Source organism: Haemaphysalis longicornis, unplaced genomic scaffold, assembly GCF_048455015.1.
Source record: "Haemaphysalis longicornis isolate Haplotype H1 unplaced genomic scaffold, Haemaphysalis longicornis Haplotype H1 scaffold_13, whole genome shotgun sequence".
Taxonomy (NCBI): Eukaryota; Metazoa; Arthropoda; class Arachnida; order Ixodida; family Ixodidae; genus Haemaphysalis; species Haemaphysalis longicornis.
Window position 1 is genome coordinate 32,482,500 of NW_027526233.1, and position 19,323 is coordinate 32,501,822.

The following is a 19,323-nucleotide window of genomic DNA, read 5'->3' on the forward strand; positions in this document are numbered from 1 at the left end:
GAACCCGAAATGTTTTTATTCCCTTTCGGATGACTTTGATGGGTGGGTAAGCAATAAGGGCCTGCCAACGGCAAACTAGGGCCATGTAATGCTAAGCAAAAAAAAAAAAATGTTATGCCTCGATGGGTGATAACCGAGTTTGTCTGAGAATGACACAATTCTGCCGGAAATGAAAAGGGAAATCATTCTCTAGAAATGCACACATTGTTTTGTTGGTAGTAACCTTATCTCATGTCAAGAGTAAGATCATACACAAAAATTACTTGAATAATCTTACTCCAAATATCGGCATGGAGCCTGCAGCTACAAATATGTACTGTGGTTTCACGTGACGGATACTTTTAACTAAGACATGTGTGTGTGGCCTGCAGCACTGGTAAGTTTTAAGGAACAACAATTCAATTTCAACTATTTTTTTGACGTACAATCATAACTAATTTGGTGCCATGAGCGAGGTTTACGCTAGCGAAGAACACTGTAGTAGCGGTTTCTTGTAAAAATTACCTTATGGTAAAATCACGCTCGTCAGCACGGTGACAGAGAATAAAAAAGTGTGGGATTGCGGATATCACTAATGCAAAAAAGTGTTTTCTGACCGAGTGAAAGACTTTTCTGTATGACGAGCTATCTTAGAACCGAGGACCATACTTGACGCAGCCTGTTACAAATTAGCTTTGGATGTAACACCATGAGGGAAACGGATCGAGGTATCTGCAAGTTCAATTAATACAACGTGTGCCTGCTCGGCATAAATTCATCAATTTCTAACGCCATTCTCTTCGGCAGATCTGGATAAATGATACAGAGTTGAACGACTTCATATATCTTTAGGCAGGGCAGGCTGTACTGTACAAGGCAAAACTGCAACTGGCAAGCCAGTTAACCTTAAAAGAGCCATAAAGACAAAGCACAAGTTTGGTTCACTCGAAATATTACCTCTTTAGAATCATACTGAGACCACTTTTAACGCGCACTTCGCAGAAATGAGCTAGATAATTCAGAAAAAAAAGGAACGGCCATGCGAATCCCCAGCTGATTTCCCGCAACAGAACCTATGATATCATACCAGCCTGCTCTGAAATTGGCGGAGGCCGGCAAAAAAAAAAAAAAAAACGCAAATTAGGCACAGCTTATAGCCTCGGCTAACAAGCTATGCGCGCATGAATGTAATGCATATCCATTTTACAGCGGTTAGGACGGTGGGGTACACAACAAAAGTTATGAAAATACACGTAAACATTGAAGAACCGATACGCACTGCTGTGGGCACTCGGTGCACTACGCTTGTTATAGCTGCACAGGCGTTCGACGCTTTGGAGTTGTCTCATACGACCCTGGTCGATTGGCGTAGGCTGCGTTGCCTTGCGTGAACCTGTTTGTCAAGCATGCCCCATGTTTCACGAAGCGATTACTTTATACCGTAACAAAAAGAATCCAGGTGCAAATTCTGTGAAAATCACAGCAACGGTGCAGTGCTGAGGATGCTAGCGCCATCTGGGAGGTTTGATGGCAAGCAATACTACAGAGCCGCATGGCGCACTAGAAGTTTGTTTGTATACGCGTCGTTATGACTTAACTGTAGACGTCACCAAAAACACACGATTTGGTGGGAGAATCAAAAGTTTGCCCTAAATTGATTAATTTCTCAGTGAAAACGGCCAAATTTGCTGCCGCGCAGGCGCTGCGGTGACTATAAAACCCGAAATATTTCGAATAAAACAAGCATATTTTGTGGTTATGGCTCGTTTAGGCATAAGTGAGTATTTCCATGGCTAATTAGCTGCACGTTTTTTATGAAAATGGGCCACCAAGGAATGGCAGACGCATTGTAATGCTTTGCATCGTTATTGTGTGCCGTCTCGCTTGAATAGGTGCAAGCTTGCGCCTTAAAGCAAAAAACAGCAGTTAACGAAATCATGCAATACCAATATACTTTATAGTTTAAAACAGAAAAACGTGCACGTGTTTTCAAAGAACCTCATCCAACATCGAAAATGATCAGGCACGTTTCTCTGAAAGAAGCCTCGCAGGACCTGGTAGGCCAAAATGGACATCAATAACGGTATCATTTCCGAGCATATATAAAACGGTACAATTGTTTTTGCGTCCAAACGTGGAACGAAATCATAGAATAAATGTTTTTGCAGGCACCGTCAGGGGCTGTGCATTTGCCTTCCATTTTTTGCCTTTCCTAATTGAAAATTACAGTGGGGTGTCTCGGATCTTGGTCATGTTTTCTCCTACTACGGGGTCGATACCAATTTCGATAATCACATGGTGCAGTCAATGCCTGAATGGTGAATGGCGCAGGAAAATTTAGTTGATGTGTGTGTGTGTGTGTGTGTGTGTGTGTGTGTGTGTGTGTGTGTGTGTGTGTGTGTGTGTGTGTGTGTGTGTGTGTGTGTGTGTGTGTGTGTGTGTGTGTGTGTGTGTGTGTGTGTGTGTGTGTGTGGTGTGTGTGTGACGTATAATGCGCTTGAGTATCTCAGCATTGTTTGACCATAGTCATGTGTAAATGCAGCTTGCTGAACGATTGTTAGAATAATTGAGGAATTGGGAGTGAAAAAAACGAGGGCCGGGATAATAAAAGTGTGGAATTGTGTTCAATACATTGTACACAGGCATAAATATGCCTCGTGCATGTGCGTGTGTGTGTGTGTGCACACGCGCACGTACGTGGTGTGTGCATGGGCACGTACATAGATACATAATTGGAATAATCCCATCGCTTTGTTGGTATGCTGACATGTTGATAACCAGCTTTCTTGAAAGAATTGATGAAATATGATGTTTAACAAACCGACACTTGCAGGCAATAAGGCAAGCCGTAGTGGAGGACTCCCGATTAGTTTTGACCACCTGGGGATACTTTATCTGCACTGAACATTCGAAGCACAAGCAGGTAGGAAGTAGGAAGCACAAGCAGGTGTGCACTTATGGCAAAGTTCACTTGACTTACTAAGCCAGCGCGCAATCTCTCCATTGCGTGGTGTAGCATGCTCTGAATTCCACAGTAGGCGCTGCCATTGGTCGGCTCAAGCTTTTACAGTTGTTCGTTGTGCCTGATCGTTGGGCTTGCAATTAGCTACAATTGCAGAATAGGCAGGGAAAAGCTGAAGTCTAATTTTTATATACCGGCTTCTAATTCTAATAGCACTTAACTTGAACTAGTCTTTTGTAATATTCAAATTCGAATTAACGAGCTTCTACTGTATTTAATCGCCATCATCATCAGCGTAACTTTGTCAACTGCAGGACAAAGGAAATCAAGGACCTCCAGCCCCATATTTACGCTTGATTTAATACAGCACTGTTGTATTCTTGAGTCAGCCTAAATTTAATAGCAAACCTGGTACGTAAGCTCTAGTTACTACACCAAATTGTTTCAGTTATTTTAGGCTGAGTTAACCATGTCGTCTGTCTTGTGTTTTATTTGCGTGACTCTTAAAAGTTTGAGTACCTTTATACCTGAACTGTTTTAGGATGTGACTGATTTTTATGTTTTCGCTGCTTTTTCAGAGGAAAAGTTCTATTGCACCCTGCCTGCAGTTGTGCAATGATGGTGTTGGCATGGAAAGGATTCAAGGAAACAGAAAGGGTGCAAAGGAACAAAGCTGGCCATATGGGGCCAGCTTTGATTCCTTGCACCCTTTCTGTGTACAGGGCTGTGGTGCTTTTTATGGGTACTGTTTGGATGGATAAGGTAAAATGCCCCTAGACGAGCCGCAGTTTTCAGAATTTTAAGGATGCTTTAAAACCTGCAAGTTGCAAGACATGTGGCAACACCTTAGATCTAATAATTATTTGTCTGCATCAATTGTGCAGTTTCTTTTTTATACAAACTTGAACGCGTACAGAACTTGGCTTTGCGTTTTATCTTTTGCCACTACTCCCGCTTTACTAGCGTTTCCGATCTACGAAAGCGGGCGGACCTCCGAACTCTCTCAGACTGCAGAATGATATCTGGAAAAAAGTTCCTCTATCTTTTGTTCCACGATCATTATAAAATAACCCGAACCAACTAACTCCAAGCTCCCTTCAGGCACTCTTCGCGCACAAATCATGATAGGACTATCAGGCAACCTCATACCAACATAAACACACATAAGTACTCGCTATTTCCATCAGCCATCGGACTGTGGAACAGATCACCGGCGGACGCCGTCAACAGCACATCTGTAGAGTGTTTTCGAAGAGCCATAAATGATCTAGAATTTTAACGCTTGATAAAAAGAAAAATTGCATATTTAGTGTTTATATACCTTCTGTAATGGACCTCGAGGTCCACCGGCTGCCAAGCCGTCGAGAGAGAGCGGAGAGCGCACGTCTGAATGAGAATGAGGGCTTTAATGGAACAGCGTCGCGTTGAGCGCGAGCGCGTGCCACCGCTCGGTCCGTGCTGGTGAAGATGATGATGATCAGCGTCGTCTGTTATGGCGCAGAAGAGGAAGAAGTTCCAACACTCTCCCCCGCCGACAGATGACGCAGGTGCGCTACATTTGAATGGTCTTTGCAGAGCGGGTGTAATTCTTGCTTGAGCCAATTTCGGCCGACGAAGCATCGCCAGTGTCGTCTCTTTTTTAGTCGGCGACTGGTACCCAGCACCTCTTGCGCACTTTGGTCAGAATGTCTCATACTCCCCCATGGAGGACCTGTGCGTGGGTGTGGTGGATCACGAGAGATGTTCAGTTCTTTCTTGGTTCCTTTTTTCAGGTGATCTCGAGTCGTTGCGTCATACCTTCTCACAAGCTTGACACCTTTTTCTAGCTTTTCCGTTGAGCTGGGGATCTGCATCGTCGCAATAGCAAGGCTATTTCTTGGGTCGAAGCTTGGTTTCCACGGGGAAACAACCTCTTGTCGCTCATTCGTCGCTTCGACGGCCTTTTTTACTCGTGCCATAGACAGTTTGGTGGTGCCCCAGCTTTGTTCTTGCATTTGGCGCCTATGCCTCCAACTTGCGACGAACGGTTCAGAACCTTCGACACCTCGTTGGCTCCCACGCACGCACGGAGCACGATAACGTTGGCACAGTGCGTGACATTTGCTCCTACTGCCAACGTGCCCTGTACAGTCCACCCCAGCAACGTTTCCACTGCTTTGAGCGTAGTGGTCAGTGGTTTTACATTGCCGGTTACTAGATCCCAGTAGTGGTCAGCACCAATCAGGATCGATATTTTGATTACACCGAATCGCTGTGCTCTGAGTGCCCTTGTGTCCAAGTGCATTTCTTTCATCTTCGTGATGACTTCGTCGTCCGGAACGGGAATGTGCTCGTTGCATATTGTGTCGATTTCGAGCACCTCAATCTGTACGGGCCTCTCTGTCTTTCCGCTATCTATGGACAGACGTACTTTACGGAAGGTTTTTGTCTCCTTTGGACCTCCAAAGACACCAACAGTCAAGGTCTCCTCTTCTAACAACTCGCATCCTAGTCTCTTGGACACATCTGCAGTGATAAAACGGCGTTGGCTTCCGCCGTCGAAAAGAATTCGGTGGCGTCCCGAGGATGCGGAGCCTGCTACTGTTGCGGTCAAAGTTTGGAGGAGGACCTTGGGTCCAGTAGAGGCCACGTTGCTGTTGCTCGGGGTGTCTGCCGTGCACCTGGTGGTTGCATGCTTTCGAGCATGCGAGCATGCTTTCGACTTAGACGCGTGGAAAATTTAAAGGTCCCTGGTTCGTTCCCGGGTTTCGGCACCATGTGTTGGACCTCTGGGTCCTCCAGCTGCGACGCGATGCTCAGAAAGCGGAGCGACACGTCGTGATGCGATGAGGCTTTTATGGAATCTAGAAGAAGTGGAGCGAGCCGACGCAGCCATGAGAGCATGCGGCAGCTCGTGAAAAGCAGCATGAAATGATGATGATAAGTGTCTTCTGCTAGGAGCGAGGAAGTCACAACACCTTCCTTTTGTGAACTAAACGTTTACACTGTATAGCATGCTTCTGTCCATGTATATTCTATATTGTTCGTGTTTCTTGCCTTTTGAATACCTATGTTATCCTTACGATGAAAACTTGAATTCATTGTAACCACTCCTGCATGGGCCCTGAAGGGCCTGCAGTATGTTGAAATAAATAAATAAATAAATCCACGGCAATGAATGGGCTAATGCCGCTGCCCGCGTTTTCATACACCGACCCATTTCGGTCGGTGGCCAATGTCGACCCCTCAAGAACAACCCCACCCACGGGGTGGCTACAGAGAGATTCTCTCTTATTACAACAAAACTCGTCGCAGCCTCCAACCGCCACAGTGCGCCTCTCCAGACAGGAAGCCACAACTTTTCGCTGGCTCCACACAAACCCCTACCGACATCCTATCCACCTCAACCTCATTTCCCCACCCCACAACCTTACCTCTGCGCCTACTATCCCCAGCCTGGCACCCTCTACCACATCATATGGGAGTGCCAACGTACTCAAGACTTGCCCCACTTCCCAACCCCACCTTCGAACAGTGAAGGGCTTCCCTAGCCAGCACAGACACGGATATCCAGCACAAACTGGTGAGCCGGGTGTAGTAGCCCGGAATGTCGGCTCCCGAAGGAGGCGAGAGAGCAGCCTTGGAACTGGTTTGCACTTTCAAGACAAGACTGTTTTTTTTTTCAAAAGATGCGGTCTCTGAAAGCATCTCTCGACGAGGGAAAGAAGGGAAACACCCGCGTCCTTCAAAAGAGAAATAAAAAAAAGGGCCCCCAAGACAGCAGACGGCAACGGCGCCAGGAATAATGCCAGGAGTCGTCCGGACGACACGTTATGCCTCCCCCGACAGCGACCGTTCAAAAGGGCGGGGAATGATCCCCGAAGTAAGAGGGCGGCGCCATCGCCAATACGAGTCTTATACAAAGGCGCACTGTCGTCAAGTTAGCGGCAGAGCGTAGAGAAAGGAAAAGTCCCATCTCGCGGGAGCCGCTTGCGATGGGGTGCCGAGCGGCTTCCGCTACAGAGGCCCCCCTAGATTGCGGAGCTTTTAAAGGATCCATGAAGACCACATAAAAGATTTGTTGATTAAAGAGACGGCTTACTACCGATAACAATGATTCCAATATCGTCGCAATCTTCAAACAAATAACGGAGATATTAAAGAAAACGTGCGAAGCAGTCGCGAACCACTAGCCAATTTCACGCACCTTTTCTATGGCCTCACGGAACCTAGTTTGTGTGATTGGCGGCCGCCTAACTGACCGGTCACGACGACACATGAATGGACGTCTGTAATGGGGCCTCTAGTTCCAGTTGACCGCATCACTTGAATGCTAACATGAAGTTAATACACTGAAAATTATGTTTTATTGTTGGCCCGTATGGCGTCATTTGGGCTCATTACACGTCACGGAGGCGCAAAATTTGAAAGTTTTTAATGACATTTTGTTTTTTTTTTGTTAAAACATCTTTTGTGGCTGTAATGGAGCTGAAAGATACTGAATTCTAGTTCTTTCAAATTAAACAAAGCTGTATTTTCTTTTCACGGCTCCTTTAAAGAACGGCAGCACTTCCTTGCTGAATGGAGAAAATTCAGAGTCCACTGGCTTTCAATGAAAACGTACGTGAAAGGCTGCATGAACAGAAACCTCAATATGAGCAGGCTTGGCGAAGTCAACGGCGACGACTTCTCGCTTGCCCCGAACGTCGATTTTGATGGTCTTATTACGTCCAAAAACTTTGAAAAATCCTTCGTTAGGCGGAGAGAGGAGCGGCTTCATTGCGTCTTGTTGCACGAACCCATGTGTAACTTAGTCTATGTCGGGAAAAGTGAAAACCTTTCGGTTGCGTGCGATCCAAGGTGCTTTTAGCCTGAGTTGTGCAATTTGTGCGCACGGCGTTTCGAAGTGGTCGGAAGCTGCTGGGGCGGAAATGTCTGGTCGGAGAAGAATTCTGCCGTTAAATGCACTGTTGAACCGTACACCATTTCTGCTGGGCTGAAGCTGAGGTCTTCCTTCACCGTTGAGCGTAGGCCGAGACGAACGAGCCGGAGCTTTTTATCCCAGTGGTGGCGTTCGAGTTTTGCTGTAAGTGCAGCTTTTAGTTGCCTGTGTAATCGCTCAATCATTCCGTTGCTTGCAGCGTGGTAGGTGGTTGTATGTAGGTGGTCTAAGAGTTTAAGTTTAAGAGCCCGAGGAACTCTCTCAGCCAGCGGAAAGATGTTGGAGCAGGAAACGTAGTGACGGATTCCACCGTCTATTACAAAGGCATAATGCCTTCAGCAGTGATGTGGTTGCAGAGGAAGTTGAGAGCCTCGACACGCAAACACGCACTTTTGTGTTTCAACACCAGACGGCGCTCATACACCTGTCAGTCTCGTCCACTCAGCGTCCTCCCGCTGAGCCGTGACAATCGCCTCGAAGTCCAGCACTTTTTTGCCAGAAGCGTTGACGCGAGAAAAGGCTTCGGCGGCTTCGTTTTCGACCCCGGGAACGTGGCGGATGCCTGCAGAAAACTCAGATAAATGAGAGCTGAACAAGTTCCCGTTCTGAGTAGGAGGAACTGTTCTTGGATCCGTAGGTGAGGGGCTTGTGGAATGTCAAGATGTAGAACTCACAACCTTCGAGGAAGTAGCAGAAATGCTTAACAGAAAAATAGCTTGCGAGCAACTCCCTTCCAATTTGCTGTACCATACTTCTGAGAATCCCAGTGGCTTCCACTGTGCATGCTCCTGTTGCTGCAGCACTGCTCCCATCGATGTGGATGAGGCGTCCACCATGAGGCGTGTAGGAGCGTCAGGCAGTGGATGAATGAGAAGTGTAGCCGCGCCAGCTCGTTTTGAGCCTTCTGGAAAGCGTTCTGGTGTTTTTCAGATCAATAACATTCAGGCACCTTTTGGCCGTCTCGGCGCAGCAGATCGGTCAATGGCTGGAGAACTCAAGCACAAGACGGAATGAACTGCCAGTAGAAGTTTAGGAGCCCGAGGAACTCTCTCAGATTGCGGAAAGGTGTTGGAGCAGGAAACGTAGTGACAGATTCCACCCTCTATTACAAAGGCATAATGCCTTCAGCAGTGATGTGGTGGCCGAGGAAGTTGAGAGCCTCGACACCCAAACACGCACTTTTGTGTTTCAACACCAGACCGCGCTCATCCAGACGATGAAAGAGCTGGCGGAGATGCCGCTCGTGCTAGTTAGAAGTTCTTCTGGCAACCAAAATGTCATCCAGGTAGACAAAGACGAAAGGAAGACCCCGGGTGACCTCATCCATGAACCTTTGAAAGGTCTGTGCTGCATTTTTCAAGCCGTAGGGCAAACGCACAAACCCAAACATGCCGAATGGAGTTGTTGTGGCTATTTTGGTATGTCCTCCGGTTCGACGGGGATTTCGTGGTATGCAGCGACAAAGTCGATCTTGCTGTGTATTTTTGTACCTGCCATCCGCGCACTAAAATTGTGAATGTGTAGCAGAGGATACTGGTCCAGCATTGTCAATGCGTTCAAGGCTCTGCAGTCACCGCACGCACGCCAGTCGTCGCCGTCGTCTTTAGGCACTATGTGCAGCGGCGATGAATAGTTGCTAAACAAAGAGCGAATAATTCCCAGCTGCACCGTATGCTGGAACTCACTGCGTGCAGTTTAAAGCCTGTTGCTGGGCAACCATCGTGGCCGGGTGGTGACTGGCGGCCCGGTGGTGACGATGGGGTGAGTCGCGTTATGTTTCACCGGCTGTTCCGTGCTGCGGGGCTTGGAGAGAGAAAGAAATTCGGCAATGACGTGGTGGTAGGTTAATACTGCCTTGAATGCGCAGATGCCAGATGAGCAGATGTTTGACTCCAAACCACGTACTTTGAGGGATGTGTTGTTATCCATGAGGCAAACGTTACGTACGCACACATTCAGGTTGAAGTGGCTGAGAAGGTCTGCTCCGAGTAAGGCGAAATTAGCATCCGCTACCACGAAGACCCAGCGTAACAGGCGCCTGAGTCCAACGTCTATTGTCAGCGAGGGGAAGCCGTACGTAGCGATGGCAGTGTGGTTCACCGCCTGCAGCGACGATACGTTCCTCCTACGTCGGCGATCCTCGGGGGTTGCCGGGACAATAAAGATTTCGGCTCCTGTGTCGACTAGGAGGAGCGAGTTGCCTACCCGGTCGACTACGAAGAACGGGCAGCTGGGTGCTTGGCCGGTGTCTTGAACCGCCGTTAACAACTGGCCGGAGCGTTTCCCAGAAACGAGCAAGGTTGCGTTCAGCGGCTAGCACCCGTTCTGAAGTGACGGTGGCACCAGCAAACGCCGCCCTGTCTATCTTGTGACAGGCTTCTCTCGGAAGACTTGCCTGTCTTGAAGGGGATCGATTGCGTCGTGTCTCGTGCTGTTGGGGAGCGGCAGACAGCAAAATTGTTGCATGGTCCCGGTAAGTTGTGGCACTTTGTGCTCAATTCGCGACATTCGATCTTGTTGTTTGTGTGTTCTTTCAGCAGCTATGGGCGTGAAGTTTGGAGAAAAATATTCCGTGATGCGATCGGCATGTTGCGCCAGTCGATCAAGAGACGTCTCATCTGAACCCGCGAGTACCCCGCGCACCGAATGGGACAGCCATTGCACAAAACGTTACCAAGAAGTGTGAGCTGGCCGTCCTGACTAGCGTACACACCAATTAGTTGCCGCATCCGGTGCAGCAATTGCGAAGGTCGTTGGTCGCCCAGCTTTTCCCGACATAAGAGCTGCTGAAGTCTGCTTTCTTCAGGTGCCTCGAGGTTGTCCACCACCGTCTTTGTGAGGATGTCGTATTCCCTTTTTGTGGGGGCTAAAACTGAAATATCGTCCACAGCGTCGGCGATTTTTGGGGGCAGGGCTGCGACGACGTGAAGGTACTTCGTCGACTGCGAGGTGATGTGCCGGAGCTGAAAAGGGGCCTCCACTTCACTCAGCCAAATCAATGAATTCTTAGGGCAAACATTTCGTAGCTTCAGTTCTGTGGCGAAGACTGCAGGCGTGCAGACAGCAGTGTTGTCGTCGGAGCTCATCGCAGCGTGTTCGTTGAAGCGTTGTTCGGGTCACCCATTTTGTAGCAGCCCGCGATGTCGGCTGTTGAAGGAGGCGAGAAAGTAGACGTGGAGATGGTTATCAGTTTCAAGACGCGACTGTTTATTTTCAAACGATGCGTACGCTGAAAGCGTACCCTGAAGAGGGAAAGAAGGAGAACGCCGTGTCCTTGCAAAGAGAGAGAGAAAAAAATGCCACCGAGCGAGTAGATGGCAACGGCGCCAGGGCTAATGCCAGGAGCCGGCCGGACAAGTCATGCTTCCCCCAACGGCGACCGTTGAAGATGGAAGGGGAATGACACCCGAAATAAGCGGGCGGCGCCGTTGCCAATACGCGTCTTCCAGAAAGGCGCACTGTCGTCAAGACGGCGGCAGACCGGAGAGAACAAAAAGCGCCGTCACGCGGGAGCCGCTTGCGCTATTGTGCCGAGCGGCTTCCGCTTCACCAGCATAGACGGCCAGCCAAAGTCAAGGCATCCCGGACGCGTGAAATAAATTGCCCGGACGCTCAGACGCGAAAGAGAGAAAAGGAGGAGTGCGAGTGGGAAAGGCGAAGGGCGCTTGGCTTTTCCGCCGTTGTGCACACTCCCCGCGCTCTGGGACCGCCCTGCCGGCGTTGAATATCGCCGGAGAAGTGTGCGCTCTGCGCTAGCCTCTGCTCGGGCACTTTCGTGAAGCGACAAGTGTATCAATCGGCGTGTTTTATTTCGCTCTCTGCGACGGCCGCGCTTTGGATTTAACGCTTAATCCTTCGTATTCTAGCGAAGTTACGAGTGCTTCAACCGTGCCTGTGTTGGATATTTCGCGTTCTCTTAGGTGAAGCGGCAACTGTTTGGATACGCAGTGTGCACTCTACTGTATCCTCTCCTCATGCTCTTACGTGAAGTGCTTCAACCGTGTTGTGTGCGTGATTTCGCGTTCTCGGGTGTTGGCCGGCGCTGTAGATTTCGAAGTGCCTCAACCGTTCGCCAGTCGATCCTCTCCTCATGCTCTTACGTGAAGTGCTTCAACCGTGCCTCTGTGCGTGATTTCGCGTTCTCGGGTGTTGGCCGGCGCTGTAGATTTCGAAGTGCCTCAACCGTTCGCCAGTCGCCGCGTAGTTGGAGCGGCTGTTTCTCAAACGTAGATCTACCGTTCACCCTACATGTGATCGGCTCAACCTTTGGCCCGGAAATTGCATTTTGTGCCCCGATGTTTTTCTGTGATAGCGCAAACGACCATGTTGCTTTCGTTCTTTTTTTTCTTCACTAGCGTTCCGTGCTGACGAAACGGCAGTTGTAACTCGCTAAAGTTTCGGCAGGCGCAATGATAACTGGCCTGAGTCCTTCAATGATTTACTACTGCTCGGACGATTTCCTCAGTCAGACAGGATGACCCTTTGGTGTGCGCTTCCGTTGCTAAATGTGTTGTTCCAGGGTTCAAATCTCTTGTGAGCCCCCACCCTTTTTCTTTGTCGCTGGCGACCGCTTAGGAAAGTGTCTGGTGTGCAAATTCAGTGTACAGCTGACCAATTGCAAAGCGTGGGTGTTATTAAGCTTGTCACAGAGCCTTTGAAGTGATGACTATTGCATTCCTAATGACCAGTTTCCCAAAAGACGCTTCCAGAAGGAGCATATTTAAGCAGTTCTGCTCTCACTGTGTGAATTGCAAAACAGGTGAAAACAATGTGCTATGGTGGCTGTATTTGGCTTAAGAGTTAAGTGTACATTGCATGTGTTGCTGCGGACCAGCTTATTTATTTATTTATTTATTTATGACATACTGCAGGCCCCACACAGGACCCAAGCAGGAATCACTCAAATATAAACAAACCGACAACACAGGGTAAAATACAGTAACTTGTAAAAACATACTGTCTCAATTTTCAATATGTTCAATCCCATCAATGCTGCAGACAACAGATACAGGCAGATTATTCCAGTCGGATATGGTGTGTGGGAAGAAGGAAAATTTGAAGACGTTTGTCTGGCGCTGCAGCACTGAGGCATATATTGACACGGCTAAGACAGCAAAGATATTTAGATATGTCGATGATTACATGATTGTTACTAGGTCGGTGAAGCCAGAAGAAGTAAACCTTTTAGTCAAGACAGTTAAGAAAACATTTCTGGAGTGCTCTGACGGCTTGGAATTCACTCATGAATTACCAAATGATGGGTCCTTGCAGTTCCTCGATGTGTGTTTTAATTTCTGGGGAACACACGTGTGTTGGGCGTATCGGCCGTGGTCAAAAAAGGCAATTTTGGATTATCGTTCAGCGCATTCGAAGATAGTGAAAAGGGGTATTGGCGTTAGCTGTCTTCGCGGTGCCCTCGAGAAGTCTTGTCAGCACCAAGTCGCCGATAGTGTTCAGCACCAAGTTGCACGTTTGAAAGATGCCGGCTTCCCTCGGGAAGTGATAGCAGCAGTGGTTGAAAGCCTATTGCGTGACGTCAAGTCAAGGGCAAGATGAACCTCGCAAAGAAAGGAGGCCTGTAGTCGTCCCTTACGTGCACAATTTCTCCAACCGCCTTAAAAAGGTGGCGGGGAAATGTGGTGCCGGCGTTGTGTTCTCCGCCCCAGAAAAACTAGCACGAATGTGCCCTGCTGTGAATGGCGAGAGGAAGGGTAACCGAAGAAGAGGCATGCCACGCTGTTTGTTGGTTGCAAACAAGGTGTTGTATACGAAGTGCCTCTATCTGGTGGAAAATGCTATATTGGGCAGACTGGTAGGTGCATAAATGACAGGCTCTGGGAGCACCGTACAGCTGTTCAAGCGCTCGCTGCGGGGGGCCATTTAGCTGACCATTGCCGCCGCGGCCGGTGCGTTCCACACTGTGTTCCAATTTACGAGAAGACAGTAACATTGTGCTGTTTTAAGTACCAAGCCAGCCGTGAATTGTTTGAAGCGTGGTGCATCATGAAAGCCGGTGAAAAGTGTGTAAGCACGGCATCAATTAGTTCATCAAAAAAAGAAATAGATTACCTGGATGCGAACTTGCCACGTGCGTAACAAAATGCACCACTTGACCTTGTCTTTTTTCTTTGTGCTTTAAGCATGTTCACGCATGCGCCCTTCCTGTATATCTTTTGATGTGTGTAGTAAAAATTTCAGTTGATGTCTAGCGCTAGTCCTGTGTGGTCTCTACTTTTGTCCCGTCTTTACCGCGCTACTTGACCATGTTTCCCCAGAAACTCCTGCAGGCGCTACTCACCTAGGAAAAGCTGCTGAATATGCATGCGCCATTGCTCAAAGCATTTGAAAGCCGTCCTGCTTCGTGTTGATTGTGCTAATTTTCCTGTTTCCACTGGCTGCTTTATCTGTATGTCACTAGCTAGGTACAGTACTACAGTCTCTAGTGCACCCACATGCATGTATTTTTTGGCTGTGTTTCTAGGCGAGGCAAAACATTCCCACGAAATCGACATTGCAAGAAAGCCTGGGATGAGGCATCATATTTTATGTTTACTGGCTGATGTTTGTGTCTTTTAAAATGCTCATAACCAGGAAAAGTTCTTGCACACACTCATTTTAAACTTGCATAACCCTGCATCAGTGTTTGCTTAGAACACTTCGACTAGTTCCACCAGTCTTGTCTTGCCATTCGCAATCGGTGATGCCACAAGTTGTCTGCAGAACAATGTACAGGGCAGCCGTGCCTGTTTTCACGACGCTTTGCGAATTTTCATGCACTAATAAAGTACTGCTGCTGCAAGTCGCATTTTATTTGTATTCACAACACTGCAATTACCGATGCTGGCCAACTTGCTTTTGCACTTTAGTGTCTCTTTAGGCGTCTATAGTGTACCGTAAAACCATTAGGTCCCTCCTGGGCAGATGTACTGAACTATGCTCCTGTGCTATGTCGCTTGTGCATCCGAGTAGATTTACTTCCTCATTCTCTTTTTAAGCATAGCAGCAATTTTTGAGGTGCAAAAAGTGTCGAAACATGAAAAAGTTCAGTGTAGTTTTTTGTGCTTAAAATGAGAGCTACTGTATTGACTCTCATAATGAACCCTCCCCCCACTTTTCTTGTTGAGAATTTACTTTTTTGTCACTGAATAAAAAATGCAGCGGGAATATGTCTTATTTTAAGCATGGTTGCTGATGCTGTAGGCGATCACAGTAACGTGATATCGTGCTACAGTACGCGCAGAAATGCTAAAAATGCATTCCAAGAAAAAGAAATCTCATCCGTAGCCGGAGACGTGAGCGCGAATGCCGCGGCTTACAATTTAAAAATTGCGCGTTTGCGGTGCGCCACCTGTTGAATGCAAAACAAACCTTGCGCCATAAAAACGTTGCGGTGTGCGAAGTTCGAACAAAGCACCAAACGTACTCCGCACTCCTTCCCTGCTATTTGATAGGCTGGTTCTGCCCAACGTTACTAGATTATCTATCTAGTAACGTTGGGTTCTGCCGGCGTGCGAACAAAGCAGTAAACGTACTCCGCACTCCTCTGCTCTTGTTTAGGGCTCGTTCGGCACCAGCAGCATCAGTGGCGTAGAGTTTGCTGCAATTTTACGGTTTTTTTCTAGTTCGACGGCGAAGTAGCAGTTAATTTCTTCAGCCGTTGTGACATGCGCGGGCGCGACCAACCTTTCGAGTTAGACTGCAAAGCCAGCGTCGATAACGTGGACGTGCTTCGTGCGGGGATGCGTACGCATGGCTGACTACTACGGCGAGGCAACCGTGCGTCGTGGATCGTCGACTGGGAGCCCCCAACCCAACGAGGTACCATAGATGCTCTTCGGCAGTGTCTTTATTTATTTTGGCAAGGTCCTCGGAGGCGTTGCCAAATCACCCCTCTACCCGACCTAGTAAAATCAAGACAGACTGATCAGTTGCAGTTGCGAAGCTACACCAGCGAGTTTTTTGTTTTTGTTTTTGGCTACGCATTTATTACAGTAGCGGTGGCTTAAAAAATCTGGTTACTACTGATCACACTTGCTTCCGTCACGCTGAACAACGCCACTGGTCAATCATCGATGCCGCCGTCTTTCACGCTCAATTTCAAAGGGAAGAACAGCTGAACTTCGTCGTTGTATGTTCTCTTGGCCGAGGTGAAAGAACATATAGCTTAAATTACATTACATTGAGTTGGGCTGGGATTTTTTTGCCACGATTTGAAGCACCCGTGCAAAAACAATCCGCATTTCACTTCATGTTCAAATTAATTTATTTTTCCTTACGTAAGATTAAACAATATCAGAATAATGTGTGATGTAATTCTATTTCATAAACAAATAACGCTTCATAGTATGGTCCGAGCAAAAAGAGTCAAGCATGTGTGTCATGCTTTTAACATTTTCACAGATGAATGATTTTTAGCCAATTATCTCCTGCCCCCTTCGGTCTATAAAGGGGCACCCCTTGCTGAGGAGGAAAAAAAGACCAACTGAAAATGCTTTAAAGAGGCATTAAAAGAGGCATTAAAAAGACCAACTGAAAAGAGGCATTAAAGGTGTCGTGTAATTACGTGTTGAGTAGATTTAAATGTAACCGAAATGTAGGAAGCATATAACTGTCCTATTTTGGAGAGAATTGTGTTATATGCAAGAGCATAACATGCAACTGTTCCGCTTCGATTTCGTGAGCAATTGAGCAAGTTTTTTTTTTTTTTTTTTTTTTGCTTGGTGCCAACACAAATTTTTCTAAAACGCCATTTTTCATACATGGGAAAATTAAGTGAAAGGCGAGTGCTAAACCTGTACAATTTCTTATTCCGCGAAGTAGATCAGAACATGACTTGGAGGCACATCTTTAATACAGTATGCGCATCACCTTGGAACTTCAGCATTTCTTAGTTGTCTGATTGTGAAACTTGTCAGATGAAGTGGGTAATTGAAGTAAAAAAAACATTTGCAGGTTACAGATTGCATATCTGGTTCTCAATAATATTCTCACAACTAAAATAATTCATAATATTACCGTTTAACACGTTTGTGTTTCATAAAATTGTAATTTAAGTAAAAAAATATATTGCAGGTTAGTCATTGTATATCAAGCTTTAAATAATATTTTGAGAATTGAGATCATTTGTGATATTCTCTTTTTACAGGTTTGTGTTCCACAAGGAGTGAAGGTGTCAGCACAGAAGCTTGAACGAAACTGCCGGAAAGCATTCTACTACTGCTAAGCATTTGTAGATGTCAAAATTAGGAAGTCACAAAAGCAACTCAGCAGAACGACCCATTCCTCAACTGGCCAGTCTCGCCGACTGCTGTCATCAAGCTGCATGAGGTGCTCAACCACGGGCTCGACTGCGCCGATGGGCTTCGCCTTCTAAAACCCACATCGGACAAAAGTGACGCATTCTTCCGCTACTTTCAAGATGATACGACCCCAGCAGCCGCACTAGCTCCTCATAAAACGAAGCTGGCAAGGCAGGAGGACGGTGAAAGCCTGCTCGCTAGCAGCGCTGTAAATCCCCCAGTCAGCACCGTCTACCACTGGTTCTGCGGGTGGCGGAGAGGGCAGTATGGCGACGAAGGAGTGAGCCCCCTCACTAAGCTGGACAGAAGAGCACCAAATCACGTTGAACATTGTAAGTAGCTATGTACCCCAGCACACTCCATATATTGCTACTTTTATGTGACCTGTGCCAACGTTTATGCAAACATGGTATCTCTCTCAGTTTAATTTTCAGCTTCAAGCAAGCTATCATGCAGTGTAGACGGAAAGGTATCGCAGAAACTCTGTTTTGCAGTGTTGAATTCTCTAATTCGGGAGAAAGGCAGCAATGAGCACATGCACAGCCACGGCGCACTTAACTAGACTTGTCTGATGCACCTGTCCTAATGAAGATGGCACAGCCTGACTGAAAGTCTGTGCTTGTAAAACTACTTTTAAATTATGGCCCAGACGTTCATATGTCTCAGTACATACCTTCGCTCTACTATTTTTGTTCCACTTAGAAGGAATAAATGGGCGTGTGGTATTCGCCACAACAGTGCAGCTCATAATACATCTTTATACGTGGCACAGCTAACAGCAGCCTGGCGTGGGAGCAATGCGCAATTTGAATCAAATTCAATGTGAAGTGAATTTTCACTATTCACATTTGAAAATAATTCATTTGCAGTAATCTTTTGCCATTTACATTCGAATATATGTAATTTGCGGTTGGTTTCTACTATTTGTATTTGAGAATATTCGATCTGATTCACAGTCAGTTTTCACTATTCCTAACTGTTTACAGCATGTCTGGAGGGGGCATTTAGGAAGCTCGACTGGGAAAGCAAACACAGGACAACTCCCAAGAAGCCAGCACCAGCACACCCACAGGGCAAGGCCAACCGGTGGCAGCAGAGCCTGAACAGCAGCAGCTGCCTATGGATACCGAGCCACAGCTGGAGGCCCAGGGCTCAACTGGAAGCAGTCACCAACGTGAAGTGTTGAGGTGTGGCTTGTGCTCGTGCATTTATTTTAGCAAAGCCTAATAATTGTGACCCTTACTCCAGTTACTGGACACCTAGGTAGCAACTAGACACCTGAACAAGATCTGTTTCTCAGCAACACACTCCACTTTTGGAAAGAGCTACCTATTTTATAACCACGTGCATGCATTTTTTCAGGGGTCTCTTGTAGTAAAATTTATTTTTACGAAGGTACAATTGCAGGAGCAAAGTAGAAGAAAGCTACAGGATGCCAAAAAAGACACTCCAAAAATTAAGGCAATCCAACATGACTGCGTAGCATCATAGCAGAAGCAAGACGAACAAGTTTTTCCAATGCATGTAAAGGGGAGCAAGAATGAAGTAGTATTCATATGTCACAGCTAGTGTGAAATTTTGTATGCTGGCTGTCGTATGTCTTCCGAGGCCCTTTCTGACATAGGGAGGGTGCTAAGAGGAGGAGGAATAAACTTTCATTGAACAGCACTGTGCTGGTGTTAGGGGCCCCCACCAGGTGGGACAGTCTTCAGCCCAGCTTAAAAGAAGTGGTGTTAAACAGACTCTGCCAGGATCCAATCTCATACCATTAGATACATAGTCAGTTGCACAGTGAAAGTTTTTGAGATGTAAAATTTTACATTCTGGTCTTAATGTTTTTCTGTGTGTTTCGCTGAATAGTCCTTGTATGCCACTAAGGCCCTGTGAATAAAAAGGTGCCTTGCGAAAGCGCTAGGTCAGGGGCTCTCAAGTAAGGCTTTGAGGAACCCTGGGATTTTGAAGAGGCGTTGCTTGGGTTCTGTGAGACTAAAGTGGCTATGGTGTTGTGCTGCTGAGCCCAAGGACATGGGTTCGATACCGGCTGCGGTAGCAATTTTCCTGATAGAAGTGAAAAGCGAAAGCGTCTGCGTGTTGAGATTTCGGCGCACGTTAACTCTTCCTAGCTGTTCCTAGGTGACCAAAATTAAACCCCAGCTGTCTCC

The 19,323-nt window shown here is 47.1% G+C and overlaps 1 protein-coding gene across 1 annotated transcript in view; it reads left to right on the top strand.

The window, feature by feature from the left end:
• The window catches only part of LOC144163768 (uncharacterized), a 112,881-nt gene that overhangs the window by 84,942 nt on the left and 8,616 nt on the right, over nucleotides 1–19,323 (top strand). The window contains exons 2-4 of the mRNA XM_077694492.1: nucleotides 9,557–9,623; nucleotides 17,109–17,493; nucleotides 18,148–18,335. Coding sequence (XP_077550618.1) covers nucleotides 9,557–9,623; nucleotides 17,109–17,493; nucleotides 18,148–18,335 — 640 coding nt within the window. The remainder of the gene's footprint in view (nucleotides 1–9,556; nucleotides 9,624–17,108; nucleotides 17,494–18,147; nucleotides 18,336–19,323) is intronic.